This window comes from Oncorhynchus nerka, linkage group LG24, assembly GCF_034236695.1.
Source record: "Oncorhynchus nerka isolate Pitt River linkage group LG24, Oner_Uvic_2.0, whole genome shotgun sequence".
NCBI classification, from domain to species: Eukaryota; Metazoa; Chordata; class Actinopteri; order Salmoniformes; family Salmonidae; genus Oncorhynchus; species Oncorhynchus nerka.
The window spans coordinates 70950063-70969112 of NC_088419.1; the positions used below are offsets into that span (position 1 = coordinate 70950063).

General features: G+C 42.7%; 1 protein-coding gene across 1 annotated transcript; it reads left to right on the plus strand.

Moving 5' to 3' along the window:
* Positions 1 to 15975: 15975 nt before the first annotated feature.
* On the plus strand, positions 15976 to 17995 carry LOC115108532 (GS homeobox 2-like). Its single transcript, XM_065009121.1, has 2 exons — positions 15976 to 16363; positions 16662 to 17995. The coding sequence occupies exons 1-2, from the start codon at positions 15976 to 15978 to the stop codon at positions 17000 to 17002; spliced, it is 729 nt and encodes a 242-aa protein (XP_064865193.1). The 3' UTR covers positions 17003 to 17995.
* Positions 17996 to 19050: the final 1055 nt, after the last annotated feature.

Consider the following 19050-nt stretch of genomic DNA (forward strand, 5'->3'; position numbering starts at 1 on the left):
AATAACTTTTGGGAAATTGGAAGTGATATAGTGAATGTATAAATTTGGTCTTGACCAAAGAGTTAATTCATTTAAATGTTTATTTATACCATTATACAATTGCCCTGCTGGAACTTAGACTTAAACCATGGGAGCTTCATGGGTTGGTTCCCCGGACATGAAATCATGCATTAAAATCCCCAATTATCTTAATAACCACACACAAATGGAACATACACCTGTAAATACTTCAACTACATTAGTGAGATCCTGGAACATATCCAGTATTTATACAAACACTTTCCTCAAGTTGAAGTGCTCATTGTCTCTGGCTCTTGTCTAGCCTTTATCCAAACACACTGCCTTACTTTATGAGCTCATGGTCTGTCTCCTACAGCACAATGCACTGGTCTGAAGCATCTCTAAGGACCTAGTCTGTCTGGGAAAGATAGAGAGGGGAGAGTAGGGGAATGGAGGAGAGATGCACCTGGGATCAGAGATGGCAGAATGGAACATCCCTAGAACTGGTTCTGACACACCAAGTTGGGCTAGTTTAGGCTGAAGAGAGGAAGAGAGAGTGATGGAGCGGGAGATGGAAGGAGAAGGGGAGGGAATATTGTAGACTAAATTAATTGTGGGTTAGAACAGACCTATCTCATAATCGCGTGGGTGTGTGAATGTGTTGGTGTTATAATATGCGTTTGAATCTTGGTGTATTTCAGAGTTGTGGTTTATGCATTGGTGTTTGTGTTTCTATGTGCTTCTGCTCTCTCGTCTATCTGACAGAGTAGAGGTGGACCTACTATTCTGCTGTGCATCTAACAGGGTAATTAGCATGGAGCTGGAACACTGGCCACCAGAAGCCCTGTAAATGACCCTTGACCTCCAGACATGATCAGGCCATTAAGAGGAGGGGCAGGGCTGCTTTAATTAGGAGGTCATTAAAGAGACGCCCCAGCCCCACATGGGAGCATATAAAGCCATCTCAGCACATAGACTGAATGACACATATACATACACTCACACTCAGAGGCACTTTTGGAGCTATTTATTTACACACATTTGCACTCATACATTCAACCAGTAGGGACAAAACCACTCACCTGGACACAGATACACAATTTGACCTCACTACACAGACTGTCTGCAATAAAAGGCCTGATTGCCTGTGAATAGCAAGTAGTGAAGGTAAATTATCATTATTTCTATGACTTTTATCCCGAGAAGGTCAAACTAAAGTGACTGTCTTCTCAGAGAGAGAATAACAAAAGAACTGTTGGACATAAGTCAGCTGTAAGAAGCCGTAGACTGCCAATACTCCCAGGAATCGCCAGTGTGGGGGGAAGAGTAGCAAAAAGAGTGCAGAAGGGTGAAAAGGGGAGGGAGAGAGGGAGGAGAGGAACAGAGAGCAGGATAGAGGGTAGAGAGAGGTGAAACAACAATGTCAAATAAAGTATAAAGGTGGGGAAAAAATTGATGACAAGGCGAAGGAGGGAGCGAGAGAAAGAGAGAGTCCAGGGCCCTCTTTGTTCAAGTCTCTGATTTCACACTTGCACAAAGAGCTTTGGGGACGTTTCATCCTTTTCACGTTTCTTCTGCGTTTATTCAGCGTTATTCTGGAGCACAGGCAGTGTCTCTCCTGTATGAGAGAGGGTGCTGCCTGGAGAGGAGTCAGCTCCATTCACAGCTTTATAAATCACCTCAGCATGCACGGACCGTGGCCAATCGGCCAATTACACCCCCCTGACACACCGGGGCCGATAAAGAAGGCCCAGGACAATGGGATCACAGGCCAGATAAACGACCCTTTAATGAAGGCGGCCACAAAACAGGCCAAAACCGCGCGCCCCACTTACGTATTCCATCATGCTGTTGCCCTCACATTTCCTCTTGCTCAGCCGCCGCGGCAGACACAGCTGGGTGGAAGGAGAGGGAGAGAAAGAGAGGGAGAGAGAGAGAAAAAGGAGAGAAAAATGACTCTGCGCACTGACACTGCTAAGCCCCCCACCCATGGCCCCTTTCAGACTTTTGGCTGAACAAAAGCATCTGTTGCCATACTGCCCCGCTCAGACCCCCCCGTACAAACACACACCCGGGTCGGCCGGAGAGCTAGCGGACGGGGGAAAAGGCAGCATTGGGCCTTATGCAGCTGCGGCTGCTCACCTTGTGGCACAGGCCATTGTTCTACCACTTCCAGGAGCTTCTCCATCCATCTTCGTGTCTGGGGGACAAATGAGAGAGAAAGTGTGTGAGAGAAAGAGTTAGAGAGAGAGAGGGGCACAGAACTGCAGCTGCCGAATGAATAGAAGAGGGGATGATGAGGGGATGAGAGAGGTGGGATTGAGAGACGGGAGAAGAGAAGGGGGGCAGCTGCAGGGTGGTCCTGCCCTCTGCTCCCCCACCTCCAGAGTCCCAGCCCACTAACCAGGACACAAACAGCCAGGCCTCTCCTCCTCTCTCCTCTTCCAAGCTGACTGACCCACTCTGGGCACAGAACAGACACCACCTTATGACACATAAGGAGACAGAGGAGAGATGGAGGGGGAGCTATAGAGAGGGGGTGGAGTTGTGGATGCATGGAATAGTGAAAGATAGAGAGAGGAGATGAAGGGAATAAGACTATGTGTAAATAGAGAGAGAAGGAGAAGAGCGGTCTCACACATACTGTATGTACACAAACAAACAAGGTTCCGCTATAATAAGTTGAGCACATAAAGTAAATTACTAGATGTTAATTACTGAGTTGTCTTAACTCTTATCTGTGTCAAAGCCAGATCTCACTAAGGCTTAAATAGTATTCTAGCCTGCTTGTCACCAGACTCAAGGAGGCACAGACGAACAAACAACCTACTAATAATTGACTGAACATTTTCAAAGGAAAAACTCAAAGAGAAAAACTAGGAGTAGGAGATGGATTAAAGTGGTTATGAAGTCTCTGAAATCTCAGTTGGTTATAGTTGTAGTTATGGATATGAATATGACTTCACTGGGATAAAGGCGCTGTTCTGGAGAAACAGCAGCCCAACACAGTGCTGTCCTAATCAACCAATTTGATTGGCTGCAAATAGTTCCTTAAATTTAAAAAAAATATATTTTCAAGCAGTTTAACTGTTAAGATTTACTATGAAGTAAAAAGCTGGTATTTGCCTGGTATTTACAAAGAATATACAATATGTGAAAACAATAAGTACACCAAATGGAATGTACTGGTACTTATATAATAAGTCTCACAGAATGTAAAAATGTATTAGGCAATTATCATATTTATTTATAGGCTGAGTCTGCGGATCCGTAGGTGATCCCCCTGTCCCGTCCCCATCCCGCCCCCCCGGGTCCCTTTTCCCCAGAGCTGAAGATCCGAATCACGTTCTGTGCATATGTTTCTTTACCTCTACGCACACATTTTTGTGGTCACCCCCCCTTCACATTTCTCACAATTGTGAATAATAATTCTTCAAGCTTTACAGGTGAAACGTCCATGCAGCAGCTTCTGCATTCCAACCATTTGATCTCAGGCAGTTTCATGGGGATATACATTTAGATCTTCTTAGATATACAGTGTTGTTTCAAAGTAGCCTACAGTATTGTTTTGAATGATGTACAGTGAGAGAATTGTAGAGCAGATGCTGTTAGCCTACCTGTGTTTAGTTTAAATCAAAGCACATATTTTGCTTAGTGGCGCGAGCTGTGGAATTTGGGCCACATGAGCAGAATCATCATAAAATCTCATAATAAATTAGGTGGTGTATTTGTCTTACAGTAATCTTATACTATGCTATTATATAGAGTTCTGTTATGTAGAATACTGTCACGCCCTGACCATAGAGAGCTGTTTATTCTCTATGTTGGTTGGGGAGTGACAGTGACTACAGGGTGGGTTACCTAGGTGATTAATTATCTATGTTGGCCTGGTATGGTTCCTAATCAGAGGCAGCTTTTTATCGTTGTCTCTGATTGGGGATCATATTTAGCCATTTCCCCATTGTGCTTTGTGGGATCTTGTCTAGGTATAGTTGCCTGCGAGCACTTCATTGAGCTTCACGTTTCGTTTCAGGCTTTATTGTTTATTATTTGAGTGTCTTTTCCTAATAAAGAGGATGGAAACATACCACGCTGCATCTTGGTCCACTCCTTATAACGATCGTGACAAATAGTATCATAATGTGATATTGCAGACATTGATTCAGCATTGATCTAACTTTATTAAGCTGCACATGCGCAGAAGATTCAGGACCTTCAGCTGTCGGGAGGAGGGGGCCAAAAAAGTCTGATCCGAAGCCACTCCATTACTTATATTCCAGGAAAATACATTGCTCAAAAATATAAAGGGAACACTAAAATAACACATCCTAGATCTGAATAAATGAAATATTCTTATTAAATACTTTTTTCTTTACATAGTTGAATGTGCTGAAAACAAAATCACACAAAAGTTATCAATGGAAATCAAATTTATCAACCCATGGAGGTCTGGATTTGGAGTCACACTCAAAATTAAAGTGGAAAACCACACTACAGGCTGATCCAACTTTGATGTAATGTCCTTAAAACAAGTCAAAATGAGGCTCAGTGTGTGTGTGGCCTCCACGTGCCTGTATGACCTCCCTACAACGCCTGGGCATGCTCCTGATGAGGTGGCGGATGGTCTCCTGAGGGATCTCCTCCCAGACCTGGACTAAATCATCCTCCAACTCCTGGACAGTCTGTGGTGCAACGTGGCGTTGGTGGATGGAGCGAGACATGATGTCCCAGATGTGCTCAATTGGATTCAGGTCTGGGGAACGGGCGGGCCAGTCCATAGCATCAATGCCTTCCTCTTGCAGGAACTGCTGACACACTCCAGCCACATGAGGTCTAGCATTGTCTTGCATTAGGAGGAACCCAGGGCCAACCGCACCAGCATATGGTCTCACAAGGAGTCTGAGGATCTCATCTCGGTACCTAATGGCAGTCAGGCTACCTCTGGCGAGCACATGGAGGGCTGTGCGGCCCCCCAAAGAAATGCCACCCCACACCATGACTGACCCAGCGCCAAACCGGTCATGCTGGAGGATGTTGCAGGCAGCAGAACGTTCTCCACGGAGTCTCCAGACTCTGTCACGTCTGTCACATGTGCTCAGTGTGAACCTGCTTTCATCTGTGAAGAGCACAGGGCGCCAGTGGCGAATTTGCCAATCTTGGTGTTCTCTGGCAAATGCCAAATGTCCTGCACGGTGTTGGGCTGTAAGCACAACCCCCACCTGTGGACGTCGGGCCCTCATACTACCCTCATGGAGTCTGTTTCTGACCATTTGAGCAGACACATGCACATTTGTGGCCTGCTGGAGGTCATTTTGCAGGGCTCTGGTAGTGCTCCTCCTGCTCCACCTTGCACAAAGGCAGAGGTAGCGGTCCTGCTGCTGGGTTGTTGCCCTCCTACGGCCTCCTCCACGTCTCCTGATGTACTGGCCTGTCTCCTGGTAGCGCCTCCATGCTCTGGACACTACGCTGACAGACACAGCAAACCTTCTTGCCACAGCTCGCACTGATGTTCCATCCTGGATGAGCTGTACTACCTGAGCCACTTGTGTGGGTTGTAGACTCGTCTCGTGCTACCACTAGAGTGAAAGCACCGCCAGCATTCAAAAGTCACCAAAACATCAGCCAGGAAGCATAGGAACTGAGAAGTGGTCTGTGGTCACCACCTGCGAACCACTCCTTTATTGGGGGTGTCTTACTAATTGCCTATAATTTCCACCTGTTGTCTATGCCATTTGCACAACAGCATGTGAATGTCAATCAGTGTTGCTTCCTAAGTGGACCGTTTGATTTCACAGAAGTGTGATTGACTTGGAGTTACATTGTGTCGTTTAAGTGTTCCCTTTATTTTTTGGAGCAGTGTATATATCGTATCTAAGTAGAAATGCTAATAACTACGTTTACAACAAAAAAGTGTCTGCAAAAGAGAGTGATGACAGTCCGATCAAAGGCTGAGGGAAGCGATGGTAGGATCCATACACTGCAGGTGCAGAGATGTTGTCACCAAGTTTAGCCCCCTCAACCCCCTCTTATACTCTCCTCCCAGACCCCCCCCCCCCCCGTTAATACCCCCTCTAGAGTGGGCTAGCAGTGTGTCACCCACCCCAAGTGCATGATAACCCACACTCACCACAATAATACTAAGCGCTCCATACCATCATCCCCATACCACTTAATCTAAACTCCACAGACTACACTAATTTAACAGTGTACCTCGATGGAACTCCAGTATAGACAGCCAAAGCCACTTGTATACCCAAATGTCCTACTGAACAAAAGGCGTCATCCATTACACAAAATACTTTCTTCACTAGATGCTAGTCTTTGATAAAGTACTCTTTAACATACCCTCACTGGCTCTGAAGAAGTCCTTAAATCCCTCCCTTTGTAAATGTAAGAGTTAAAACCCTTTTAAAAGCGCTCCACCACTGGGGTTTATTGTTTTTCTAATTACTATGCAGATAAGATCTAAGCCAAAGATCCCTATATCATAATTGTAGATGTATCTATTCTAGATGTACAGTAGGCCTAGATACATTTATCATATTCTGAAAACATTTCCTCTCCTGTGTATTGTTGGGCTTAAAAGAGAAGACTTTAAGAGTCTGTTTAACATTCCGGTTCGGTCACTCCTTCCCTCGTCTCGCCCCAAAGGTCTTTGTTTGGCCCGCTCCTCTAAAAGACCTGGAGTGTCAGGAGGGGCGGGGGGATCGATTTGATTATAATCGGACCATGAAAAGAACATGATCTAACTGCTTTCAGGCCGGAGTAAATTTAGGCCCACTCCTATCCCCCCCTCCCCCCTCTTATTTCAAACACAATGAAGCTGGCCAATTTAAAAAGCTTTGAATGTCTCGTCAATGACTTTGTGAATACATAGGAGAGAGATTTGGAGAGGGAGAGAGAGAGAGAAATAACGAGGGAGGGAGAGGAAAAAGGGGAAAAAGGGCCAGGGAGCAGAGATAAAAATTCCAAGAGTTGTTTAAGCGTGGGTGGGTTCATTTGCATGACAGCGATGTCTGAATGGGCCTGACCTCTCGGACCGCCCCAGCGCTAGGCCGAGCTGCAGCCTGACGCGCAGGCTTTGACCCAGCTCATCCACTCTGAATGGATACTCTGTCAAAGGGAAGAACCTCGCAGCTCTCAACCGGACCGACGGGACGGCATCTGCCTGACACCCAGCTACCTCACACACAGGTCTAACTCTGTACACTTCACAAATACACACAAGTCTACCTGTGTACGAATATACAGGTCTACCTGAAACATACACATGCAACATATCTCCATCTCACTCAAATTTACAGCCTCAATCTCTCTCACACATTCGCAAGCATTCACTCACGCATGCACGCAAACACACACAAACGCACACACACACACACACACAAAGACAAGAATAAAAGAAACATAAATATCCATTGCAACAGCTCAACAAAATACATACATTTATCTCTCACACACATATACATACACACTGACAGGTGCAGAAAAGCGCTTGCACGTGCAGACACATTAACACGCTTCACTTGACAGCTCTATGATTCACAGCAACAGGCAGGTGAGAGGACATAGAGCGGGTGTAGGGGTGTAGGGGTATAGGCACTGTATGCAGTCTGCATACAAATGTCATCCCCCCCAAACCTCCTTCATGGACACAAACACTTGGAGTTTTGACACTCTGTGCAAACACAAAGCTCAGGCGGCTTAAAAACCCCTCTCCATTTATCAGCCTGGCACAGAGCAGGGAGATGATGCAGCCTCCTGTCCCTGACCTCAGCTCTGTGCCCCTGTCTACTGAAACTAACCCCACAATAGGAGCACTCAATACTGGCACCGACTGGATACAGCTAGTGGTGAACACTATATAAGTGGATTGTTACTGGTAAACTGGGGAAAACCTTATTAAATAAAGAATTAAAAGCAATTCAATTCAGGCAAAGTATGCTACAATATTTCCACATATCTTTATTGTATTAGACTACTAAAATTGTATCATAGAGTGTGAGATCATTTCAGCGTGTCTGCCCTACATTCACGCTATTACTACGATAGATGATGGGTTAAAACACTAAAGAATAACTGTCCTTGCCCTCAGATGAGTGTAGACCTACTGTCCTCACTCATAGCCAGGAAAGTGGCTGAGACGGGCGCTCTAGTCGGAACCAGCTAGCCCACTAAAGGAGAGCAACTCTTCCCCCCCGGAGAATCACACCTCCCAAATGGAACGCTCCAGAGCACACAGAGCTGGAAGTGTGATGCAGCTGTGCAAAAGAAACCCAGCCAGTTCATGTGATGTACCAATCTACCTACCGCACAATTAAGCGCCTGTTGTATAATAGGCTCTGCTGGTTTTGAAACACTTTATGACTTTGTATGCCATCAACCTTGATGTACTCAATCCAACTAGCTTCTACAATACCCTCCCCTACTGTAATATTATTCTCAGGGAATGGAGGTGGGGGGGGACATCAGGGCCTTACGACTTGTTAGTTGAAATGATAATCTGGACCGCAGTATGCTTCTTATCATTGGACATAATCTTGATGTATTAAGCATATCCTGTTGAAACACTCTAATCCACTACATTTCCAATGTGTTCACACATTATCCTATACCACTCTGTTTAGTCAAAGACTACTTAACAGAACTCAAATAAGATTCAAAGGGGAGCATGGGAACACACAAAGAGCATGTATTAGCTGAAATTCATGTAAACATATAAAACCTCAGATGACTTTAGGAACGATAAGACCTGATGACGTACACACTAAGCACCCCCCCCCCTCCACACACACACACACACAAGCTTATTTAATCCACCAACTAAGGAATTAGCTTTACTGCATGTAAATTAACTATATTATTCACATTAACTGATGATAGACAAAATAAATGTAATGTATTTTTAGGTCTGAAAACAAAATACAGTCCAATCCTCTAATAAAAAGTTGATACAGATGTAGGATCTTAATTTGATCCTACACGGCAGGAAATGCAAACTTGTAGTGTATTCAAGGTTTAAAAAGGCTTCTAAAGTTTGCAATTCCCACTTTAAAACGTCAGACTTGATTTGCCCTAACGAAAAATGTATCAACTCCTACAAAAAAAAAAAGCCTATTAATTATAATCCACATAATAATTTACATTTCTTGTTGCTGTAGCAAACTGGCTCAAATTAAGATCCTACATCTGTAGCAATTTGATTCTAATAACTGTTTGCTTAATTCGTATAAGCAAAGTATTATGACATAGGAAGGATTCTATCAAGTTTTTTGGCAACTATCAGCTGTTAAATCTCACTTTATCTTAAAAGCAGAGAGTACTGTATATTTTAGACCTCACATTGGGCCATAAAATTAAAATGTTAAAATATGCAAACAGATTTAAATGAATCATTGGAGCTGAACTTGGCTGATAGTCATCTCTTACAAATAGAGAGAGAATAATTTCCCTCTAAGTTCTACATGGTGAAAAAGTACTTTCTAGATGTAACAGAAGAACTGAGCTTTGTTTTATAAAACAAAGAGCATTTCAATTATGTCTGATTGTGCTAGCAGCTCTGTGAAATGAATACAAACGAGCAGTGAAGTGGCAACAGCTTTAAGAAAGATACAGACCAAAAAACAAATTGATGCACTCAATTGTTTAAATGACTACAGTATGGCATAGGCCCAGTGTGGGACTGGATCTTGACCGCTAACCCCCCTCTCTTCCTCCTATTCTGCTCAGCACATCTTGCTAAGTGTGGCATTAGAATAACACAGTGGATAATAGGTGGAAAAATGCAGACACAATCTCAATTAAGAGATGTGTGACTTTGCCCATCCAGATGGGTGAAGGGTCGTTAGGAGACTAGGGATGTATGGCCTCTCCTCTCATTTGCCTCAGATATATAGTTGTGTTGCCTGCCTGTGTGAAGGCCTGGGATGTGGTTGAAGGGACATGGTAGCGGACACTAACTGGCAATGATGAACATCAGCATAACGACAAACACTTCTCTGGATGAGGCTGACATGTTATCCAATCAATAGTTCGTCTGAGGATGGGAAACTGCACTGAAAGAAAAATAAATCAGAAAGATAAATGATTTATTTAGAAAGAAATAAAACTTCCTCCTCATCAAAGCCTATTGTGTCAATTTGCTAAACATCACAAGAGCCTGAATCACCAGAGCATTCGCCTGCCCTTTTAAACATCCTCTAAATCCCAGTAATGGGCGTTCTATTCACTGCGATATGCGATGAAAATCTGTATTTAGCTGACAGTGCACGGGCCACACATTGAAATAGCTAGAAGATTTGACATATTATCATCAATAATTTTGTGCTAATCCTTTGTCTTTTTATTTGTACAATCCCCCAGCATAACAACTGACTGATAATTAAGGAAACCTTTGTATATGACAGGACTAAATGATTGACAGGTGTAGGATGCTATAAAAGGTGTAAGAGTGAAGGCTTCCATCAGCTGGCTATAGGCTTTTCCTGAGCCCACAGGAGCAGATTGTACCCCATGCCTATTCAGCCGAGGCCTGGTGACAAAAGACATGGCCTGGCCACACATTCCAGACTGCTTCCGCTCCAGCACACAAGCTCAATCCTAGGGATTTCCCCTTTCAGAAGCAGAAAACGGTTACAATATCACCTCTTTTATGTTCTGGGAGAGATGAGTGGGGTAACTAGATGGATAGGAGAGCCTTCACTCACTCTGGGATACATTTCCTGGTTCAAAGCCAAGCAGGAAGTCAGAATCATCCTCTTGTTGTGGGGCAGGTGCTTGACAAGAGGGTGAATGGCTGAGAACCTGTAAGGATGAAATTCAGACATGCATCTATGTTGAACTTGTGAACAACCCACTGTAGAATACTCCGAGCATGCCGAGCATCAATAATACCATCCCACTGTATAGGCCAAGAAATTGTCATGACTAATAGAGAAAATTAAACTGATCATCACTGCTATAAATTAATACACTAATTGTTCCCCTATTATTTTTGCTCCCCATGGATGAAAAGACAAAGGTTGTCTCTATTACACAAATTGTGCATATTCTGTGATTGTGTGTTTTGGTGGCAGGAAATAGGGGAGACCACGATTTAAAATAAAATGATTGGTGTATGGTGTACAGAGGCAGGCTTCAACAATGTAGCTTTTATGGTAAAAGACCACCCATTAAAAAACAGGGTCTTGATGTCCAGAGTGACCAGTAAGAGAGTGCATGTCCCCAATAATAAGTTCCCAAAGGCAGACAACAATAACCATTAACAGCAACAGTGATGACAGAACAGAGAAGCATCACAGGGCAACGTCTGAAATATCTTCTGATCAAAATGAGGATGAATATTCAGGTCTTTTCTTTAGCAACTCAAGCAAGAGGAGATTGCTATAAGGGCTATTTTATTTTCTGTAGTTCATTTTGGCTCAGTAATGACTATTTGCTTAGTCTTTTAGAAGGAAGAGACGAGGCAGAGAGGGGGACTGGGCCCTAATAAGGGAAAGAGAGGAGGCAACCATCGGTTGGTATTTATCTTGTTTTCTAGACTCTCCTTAATTGAGCATGGTATTGAAACGCAGACATATTTCTGTGTTTGTTTGTGTGGACGTCCAGACACTTCTTGCCTGACGGACACACTTCAGTCTCGAGTGTCTCGGCTAAGCAGCTTGGTGAGAGCTAGAAACGTTGCTTTAATTAGTGGGAGCCAAGCGCATCTCTTCGGTCGACAATGAGGGCCTGTATAAGTGGCTTGGTTCACAAGGCTCACCCAGTGTTGTGGGTGTCACTGTCCTGAGGAGGATTGCCTGGAATGGTGTTTTCTATTTAAACGTAGGGCAAAACAGTGAATAAAGCCTTATATCGCCTATTAGAAATGGTTTGCCAGAGTAGGCCTACTAAGTTCCAGGTTTAACAATTCTGAATGAGGAGCAAAACCCTTATTTTGTTATTCAATCAAATGTATTTATAAAGCGCTTTTTACATCAGCCTATGTCACTAAGTGCTATACAGAAACACAGCCTAAAACGCCAAACAGCAAGCAATGCAGATGTAAAATTGTTATTCATGGTTTAGTGCCACATTTAACGTTTATCTGATGTTCTGTGCACAGAAATATCCCAAATTCTCTCTCATAGCATGAACTGATGGATGGTTTGATGCACTGAAAGAAAACATTTTTATTTCTAACTCATTTTTGTATAGAGATCAAATTATTAATTGAGATATAAATTAGATTCCACACTGAGTGGGACCATGACTCCTGCAGAATCCTATTCAACTTCTCCTACTGGCTCTTTCTCTCACTCTCTCTTTTCACTGAAACCCATGAGATGGAGAGTAGCCACTGCAGCTGCTATTCACATGAACGAGATAATTGTAAATGAAAAGTCACTGCGTGGCATTATGTTGTCTGCAGGATCATTGTTCATTTTTCCATCACCATTGAAAACTATATTGAGAACCCGAGTGTTTCTATTCAGTTTTGGTATTCAGGATCTGTTGCCTGGTTACTAATAAAGGAGGAAATCACACACTGTATTGGCCAAGATGGGCCGCAAGCCGGCCCTGTGCAACAATGCAACTTTTGTAAAAAGGCGTTGATACAACAAGTTAATGACGCTTGTTCAACAAAACATTAATGGACTTCTTCACGGTATAATATGGACTGTGAATGAGAGGGGGCTGCCTCAGCAAAGCACATTAACACGTTTGTGTGTTTTTGTTTCTGAGAAACTCAAAGCAGTGCCCCCACCCCCCACCCCACCCCACCATAAGATAAGAACATTATTGTCAGAATAGAATCCCGTGGCATATGGTTCTTATGGTATCCCTAATAACTAACAGCCTAACAGTTTGTTGATCACAAACAAGCAAAGGCCTGGTTTATCTTCCCACTAACAAGGAAAATATCAACAGCTAATATGTGGAGGACTAAGCAGTGTGCATTAATTCCTAAAGTGTGATTTATTACTAATTTGATCTTCATTATAATTAATGGGCACATGATTAATTGCCACATCAACATGACTTGAATAGGGCTGAATGGAGTAACTGCTGAATGATTATATCGTTTGCACACAACATGGGAGAGGGAACTCATTGCAGTGGGGCCCTCTGAGCTTTATGGATTTCTGACATTCTTTCAAACTCAGACGTTTCGTTTTTAAGGGGGTAATTTGGTAACGGTCCCATTTGCTGCAGCCGCTTTTTAACTGAAGCGGACAAAGCTGTAGTCCTGTCACCCCAAGCAGAATAAAAAGAATCAAAGGATTTTTACCTTAAATGGACTAATTTTCTTCTTGAATTATGAAAGTAATGGCTAGGTAACAGCCTGTGCTCTGTACCCGACGGCTTAATGCCTGCTAAACCCTTCCACGTGGCTCGACTGGTCGTGGCAATTAGAGCTCATTATAGCCTCATAAAGGATCTCATTTGTGGGATTACTTAATAGACAATGAAATTTTATCGTGCAGAATTATGGAAAAATAATATTGGAGCTAGGATAGTGTGATGAGGGCGCGCGCCACACATCATTCCGCCTGGTTTGTCCCCTCTCTCTCTCTCTCTCTCTCTCTCTCTCTCTCTCTCTCTCTCTGGAAACTGTTCACTGTTCTCCGTACCATAACAACCCATTGCGCTTCTCATGTCATACACCGTGTTCACTTTATTATAGCAATTACAGTCTGCGTGACAGACGTGTTTGTTTTCTGTAATGTATACCTGTATTAAGTCATATTCTAATTCGTTTAAAGATGCCAATTAAAATCGTATGAGCACTGGTCACCCACTGGTCGCTCCCCCAAATTAAGCAGGAAAAAACAGACAGCGAATTGACCATGTTCCCCTCCCTTATACGGCTAATTCACACGTAGAGCAAACAGTTGTAAACTCCACAAAAATATAATTGTATGATCTTGGATATATGGGCCTAGTTTCATTGGAAAATGTAGTGCGGTTTATAGTCCAGTTTAGCCTCAATATTGCAATCCTTAAACTGAACACTTGTATGCATACTTGTCCTTTGCTCAAGAGACTGAATGGATGTTTACGCTTGTAATGTTTGCACAATTAAACTTCGGAAACCGCGCACGCCGCTCGCTTCCATGCGCTCTGTCTGGAGGTTCGAGGCGTTAGTCCGCAGATGAAAGTAGAAGGTAAACCCACTGGTGACCCGCCTGGAGATCAAACTCGCTAATTATTGTCACAAGATAAGGGATTAATGCATTTCTGAAATAGCTGCCTGTTTACCCGGCACAAACCCAGCGTAATGAACACTTTCTAATTTAATTCTAATCGCTATCAAATAGTCACAACCCAGACAGAGGCATTCATAATTCTTTAATTGCTGGACCTGAAATCTTTACCAAAGGGACGCATCCAGGGTATGATTATACTGCAAGTATATTTAGTCCAGGTAGTCACGAGATTTACAATTCAAATCGCATTTCCACAAATAAACTCTCACACAGAAAAGTAGATTGACTCTCATTATCACAATATACAATGCTTGGGCCATACAATTATGTCAATTATAAAGTAATTATCTAAGCATAGTTTTCTAATTAATTGGGATTTAAAACAAAACGAATAACCAACTGGAGGCATTACGCTGGTTTGAATCCCTGCTAATAGAGAGCTCATTGTTTAGGCCAACAGTGTTATGGGCGATCAAGCCTGGTAACAAACAGTACAGGAATCATCAGCCATAGGCTACCCAACTGCTCACATTGTAGATAATGCATGTGTTTTGTATGTGAGTTTGCTGAGAGCTACAGTATATTCAGAGGCTGGAGATGAATTGATATGCTTTTAGAGGTTGGTATGGGGCATGGGGCTTTTCAACTCCAATAGGCTATTGCAGATGTTTGTGATCAATTTTAGCTATAGAGGCCTACTGTTATATGAATATATGTAGCCTATCGGTCAAAGTTCACATTTGAATCGATCATGAACAGGTGTACAGACAATTTTTGGGACACATGAATGTTACGTCTGAATTGACCATATACACTGACTGTACAAAACATTAGGGACACCTGCTCTGTCCACGACACAGACTGACCAGGTGAATCCAGGTGAAAGCTATATGATCCCTTATTGGTGTCACTTGTTAAATCCATTTCAATCAGTGTAGATGAAGGAGAGTAGACCGGTTAAAGAAGGATTTTTAAGCCTTGAGATAATTGAGACATGGATTGTGTACGTGTGACATTCAGAAGATGAATAGGCAAGACAAAAGGTTTAAGTGTATTTTAAGGAAGTATGGTAGTAGGTGGCTGGCGCACTGGTTTGTGTCAAGAACGGCAATGCTGCTGAGTTTTTCACTCTTAACAGTTTTCCATGTGTATTAACAATGGTCCACCACCCAAAGGACATCCAGCCAACTTGACACAACTGTGGGAAGCATTGGAGTCAACATGGGCCAGAATCCCTATCGAACACTTTGATACCTTGGAGACTCCATCGCCCGACGAATTTAGGCTGTTTGTTCTGTTGCTATTCCTTAATCAATGAAACCATTTAAATTAATTTAAAATCGGATTGTTGTTTAGATAAAATATGGAATTTTCTTCATCGAATTACATTACGGCACAGAAACAATATATTGCTTGAGATGTGGGCACTATTGTCTCAGGCAGCTGATGATGCTATAGATAAACTTTGTTAACTACTCATATTATGTTTTTTTGAGTGACTTGTTATTAACACGACTTTTCACTATATTGGGGGTAAAACGAGCGAATGTGGAGATTTTGATTGGAAGTTCTCTGAGAAATCACGTGGTTTGAGCCACTTGCAGTATACTGAAGCCCTTGGAGCCGGCTGCGCACGTGGGTGACGCTAGGGCCAGCCCTCTCCGGGGTCCCTTTTGTTTAACCATCAAACATAAGGACCTTCCGAGATCCTGAGGGCTTCAGATGAGAAACAGTCAACATCTTGTGCAAGCACCAATACTGACTGACCGCTTATCGTTCTGCAGCCATGTCTAGATCCTTTTATGTCGACTCTTTGATTATTAAGGACACCGTGCGACCCGCACCTCTAAACGAGCATCCCGGACAAGACTTCTTCATCCCCATCAGCATGCATTCGCCCACCATGATGACGGTCAACGCGCCGGTGTGCCCATCCAGGAAGACTGGCACTTTCTGCGTCTGCCCGGTTTGCGTCACGTCCCATCTCCACTCTCCCCGCGGCGGCATTTCGATGCTGAAGAGTCAGTTCCCTGGAGCGGAGCCCCAATATTGTCAGAGGATATCACACCACCAACAGTCTCCGGCGCTGGGACACGCACCTGTCTGCACGCCTACGTACAGCGTCACTGACCCCAGGAGGTACCACTGTCTCTCCATAGGTAAGAATATGTTGTGCATATCTGCATATCTGCAATTCAACGCAATGTAACAACCTGTCAATTCAACCTTTGAAATTAGAGCAACATATCTTAATTGCACCACATATATTATGCGTAATTGAATAGACTAGTACGAAATAACAAATACGAAATAACAAACATTATAATGTTTGTTATTTCGTATTAGTCTATCCAATTACGCGCAATTACACGCAGTACAACCAATGCCATTTATTGCATAAAGTATGTAGTGCACTGTTAGAACTGTGAATAGAACAATGATGTGGCTAAATCGTTGTGCTGTCTCCATCAGCTGCCTCTGAGAGCAATCACATCCAGAATGGCAAAAGGATGCGTACGGCTTTCACCAGCACGCAACTATTGGAACTGGAGAGAGAGTTCTCCTCCAACATGTATCTATCCCGGCTCAGAAGAATCGAAATTGCGACGTATCTGAACCTCTCGGAGAAGCAGGTGAAAATCTGGTTCCAGAACCGGAGGGTGAAACACAAGAAGGAGGGCAAGGGCACACAGAGGAGCGCGCACAGCGGTTGCAAGTGCGCAAGTGGTCACACGGACTACCCGAGGTCTGAGGACGAGGAATCTTTATCCCCTGCATCAGCGTCAGAGGAGAAAGAGATCTCCCCAATCTGATGCCATCTCACGCTATACATACTTCCATTACACTACTGGCATAGTCTACCCTTGTTCAACACGGATTCAGCAATACCAGACGACCTCATGGCCATGATATGCTACTTCCAGTCTGAGAAGAACTATTGGGAATATCTTTGGTTTCCTCTGGTTAAATCTTGTAGGCCTATTTGTCATTCGTTTTATGTTAACTGTCCAATATGAACAAATTGTGAATACATGTTTTATTTGTTAAAACATTTAGAAACATAAATGTAATGTTAAATCATTCAGGGTTCAACCAACGTCAAAGTTGTACATCCTCAGTAGTTGTCATACAATGCTTGGTATCTTCCCTCTTCCATGTGATTAGATAAATATCATATTTATCCGATGTGGCTATGACAGCCGTTGATCTACTCTGTTTCACATCTGATTTATCCACGTGAATTTGTATGTGCTTAGTAGACTATTATGTAAATAATATGTATATTTGTATTTATTTTAATAAAACTTTGGTGAGTTGTATCTCAGACAAAAATTGATGTTTTTTGACCGGTTGGCAGGTGCATCTTTGATTCGGCCCTTAAAGGCTATTGTTTGAGCTTTTGTGTTTGAATGATATAATTGTCAAGAAATCAACGTTGAGTCTGTATTTTGAGTAAATAGTCAATTTAATATAATAATTGCACGACTTTTCTCATGAGACCATTTCAAGGGACACATTAATGTCATCATATGCAGGTGATCAGAGACACTAACATAAACAGTATTAGATTTACATCCACGTTCACCGTCATTTACAGCCAAATGCATGTACTGTACTCTTTTTAAGATGATCAAGAATAGATTGATAGTTTTATAAATCTTGACATTTTCTGTCTGTTCTTAGGACTGGTTTTGGCAGTGCCCTGCTCGGGTTAACCATGTTAAATGTTATATTGAGTCCCTCTCTGATTAGGTAACAGGTTGATAAAATATGTCATCAAGGAGTGCATTACCTGTTAATGAACTATACTGGCACTTAATTAAAGAGTTAAGTTGATGTTGTCTATACTTAACAACTCTCTGACTCTCTCTCTCTCACACACACACACACACACACACACACACACACACACACACACACACACACACACACACACACACACACACACACACACACACACACACACACACACACACACACACACACACACACTCCCATTCTCTGGTGCATTTAAAAAACAGTATTTACATGTTAGTATATTCGTATAGCCTGACAATAGCCAAAATGGGTAATTAGTTATAACACATAGCATTGGAGAAAAACGAACATGTAGCCTAACCTATACTGGCCATATTTAAACTCAGACTCGAATAAAAGACTCGAATAAAAAAAATGGTGTTCTGAAATGAAATAGAGCCTAATCATTTTTTATATTTCCATTTGTTTTAAGTAGCCTACATTAGTTATTATAATGATGGTGATATTATTATTAGTAGTAGTAGTATTGTTCTTTTTTTATTAACACCCTCATTATTATGACGTTATTATTGATACCTGGACTTTATTTAGAGGCTATATGAAGTACTAGGCCCATAATGTATCCTGCCCACAAAGCCCTATCGGATTAAGCCCAGGGCTAAACCGGGGTAATAGCCTCGATCATCCATGTTATGTTCGCTTTTGAAGAGATTTTGCTTGTCCAAAATGAGTTTAATTGCAGTTTCAGTCCCACGTTGGCTGATTATGCTGCAATTCCTTCGAAACCACAGAACAAGGATATATAGAACTGGGCAAAGGCTTTGACAGGTTAGATTGTCCTGTCTTGGGACTCGCATTTAGCAGTGGACCCCCGACGGCTGCAGACTCTGCGGCCTTTGAAGAGACAGCTACAGGGTTCCTCTGAGCGCGAGAGAACGATTTAGTCACTGTTTCATTAAGCACTAGTTGAACCTTTCAACTTATGGTAAATTGAGGGGGCATGCTGAAATAGAAGGACTGCGTAAGAAGGGCGATAGGAAATTAGCTAACGGTTAATTTAACTCGTTTCATTCGGAGTTTGGGATACATTCCTAATTGAGAG

Excerpts from the sequence above, each read along its gene's own strand:
- LOC115108532 (XM_065009121.1), top strand. The coding sequence starts at position 15,976 with ATGTCTAGATCCTTTTATGTCGACTCTTTGATTATTAAGGACACCGTG. Across the intron at positions 16,364-16,661 it reads CATAGGTAAGAATATGTTGT|CTGCCTCTGAGAGCAATCAC; the intron begins GCATATCTGCAT and ends TGTCTCCATCAG.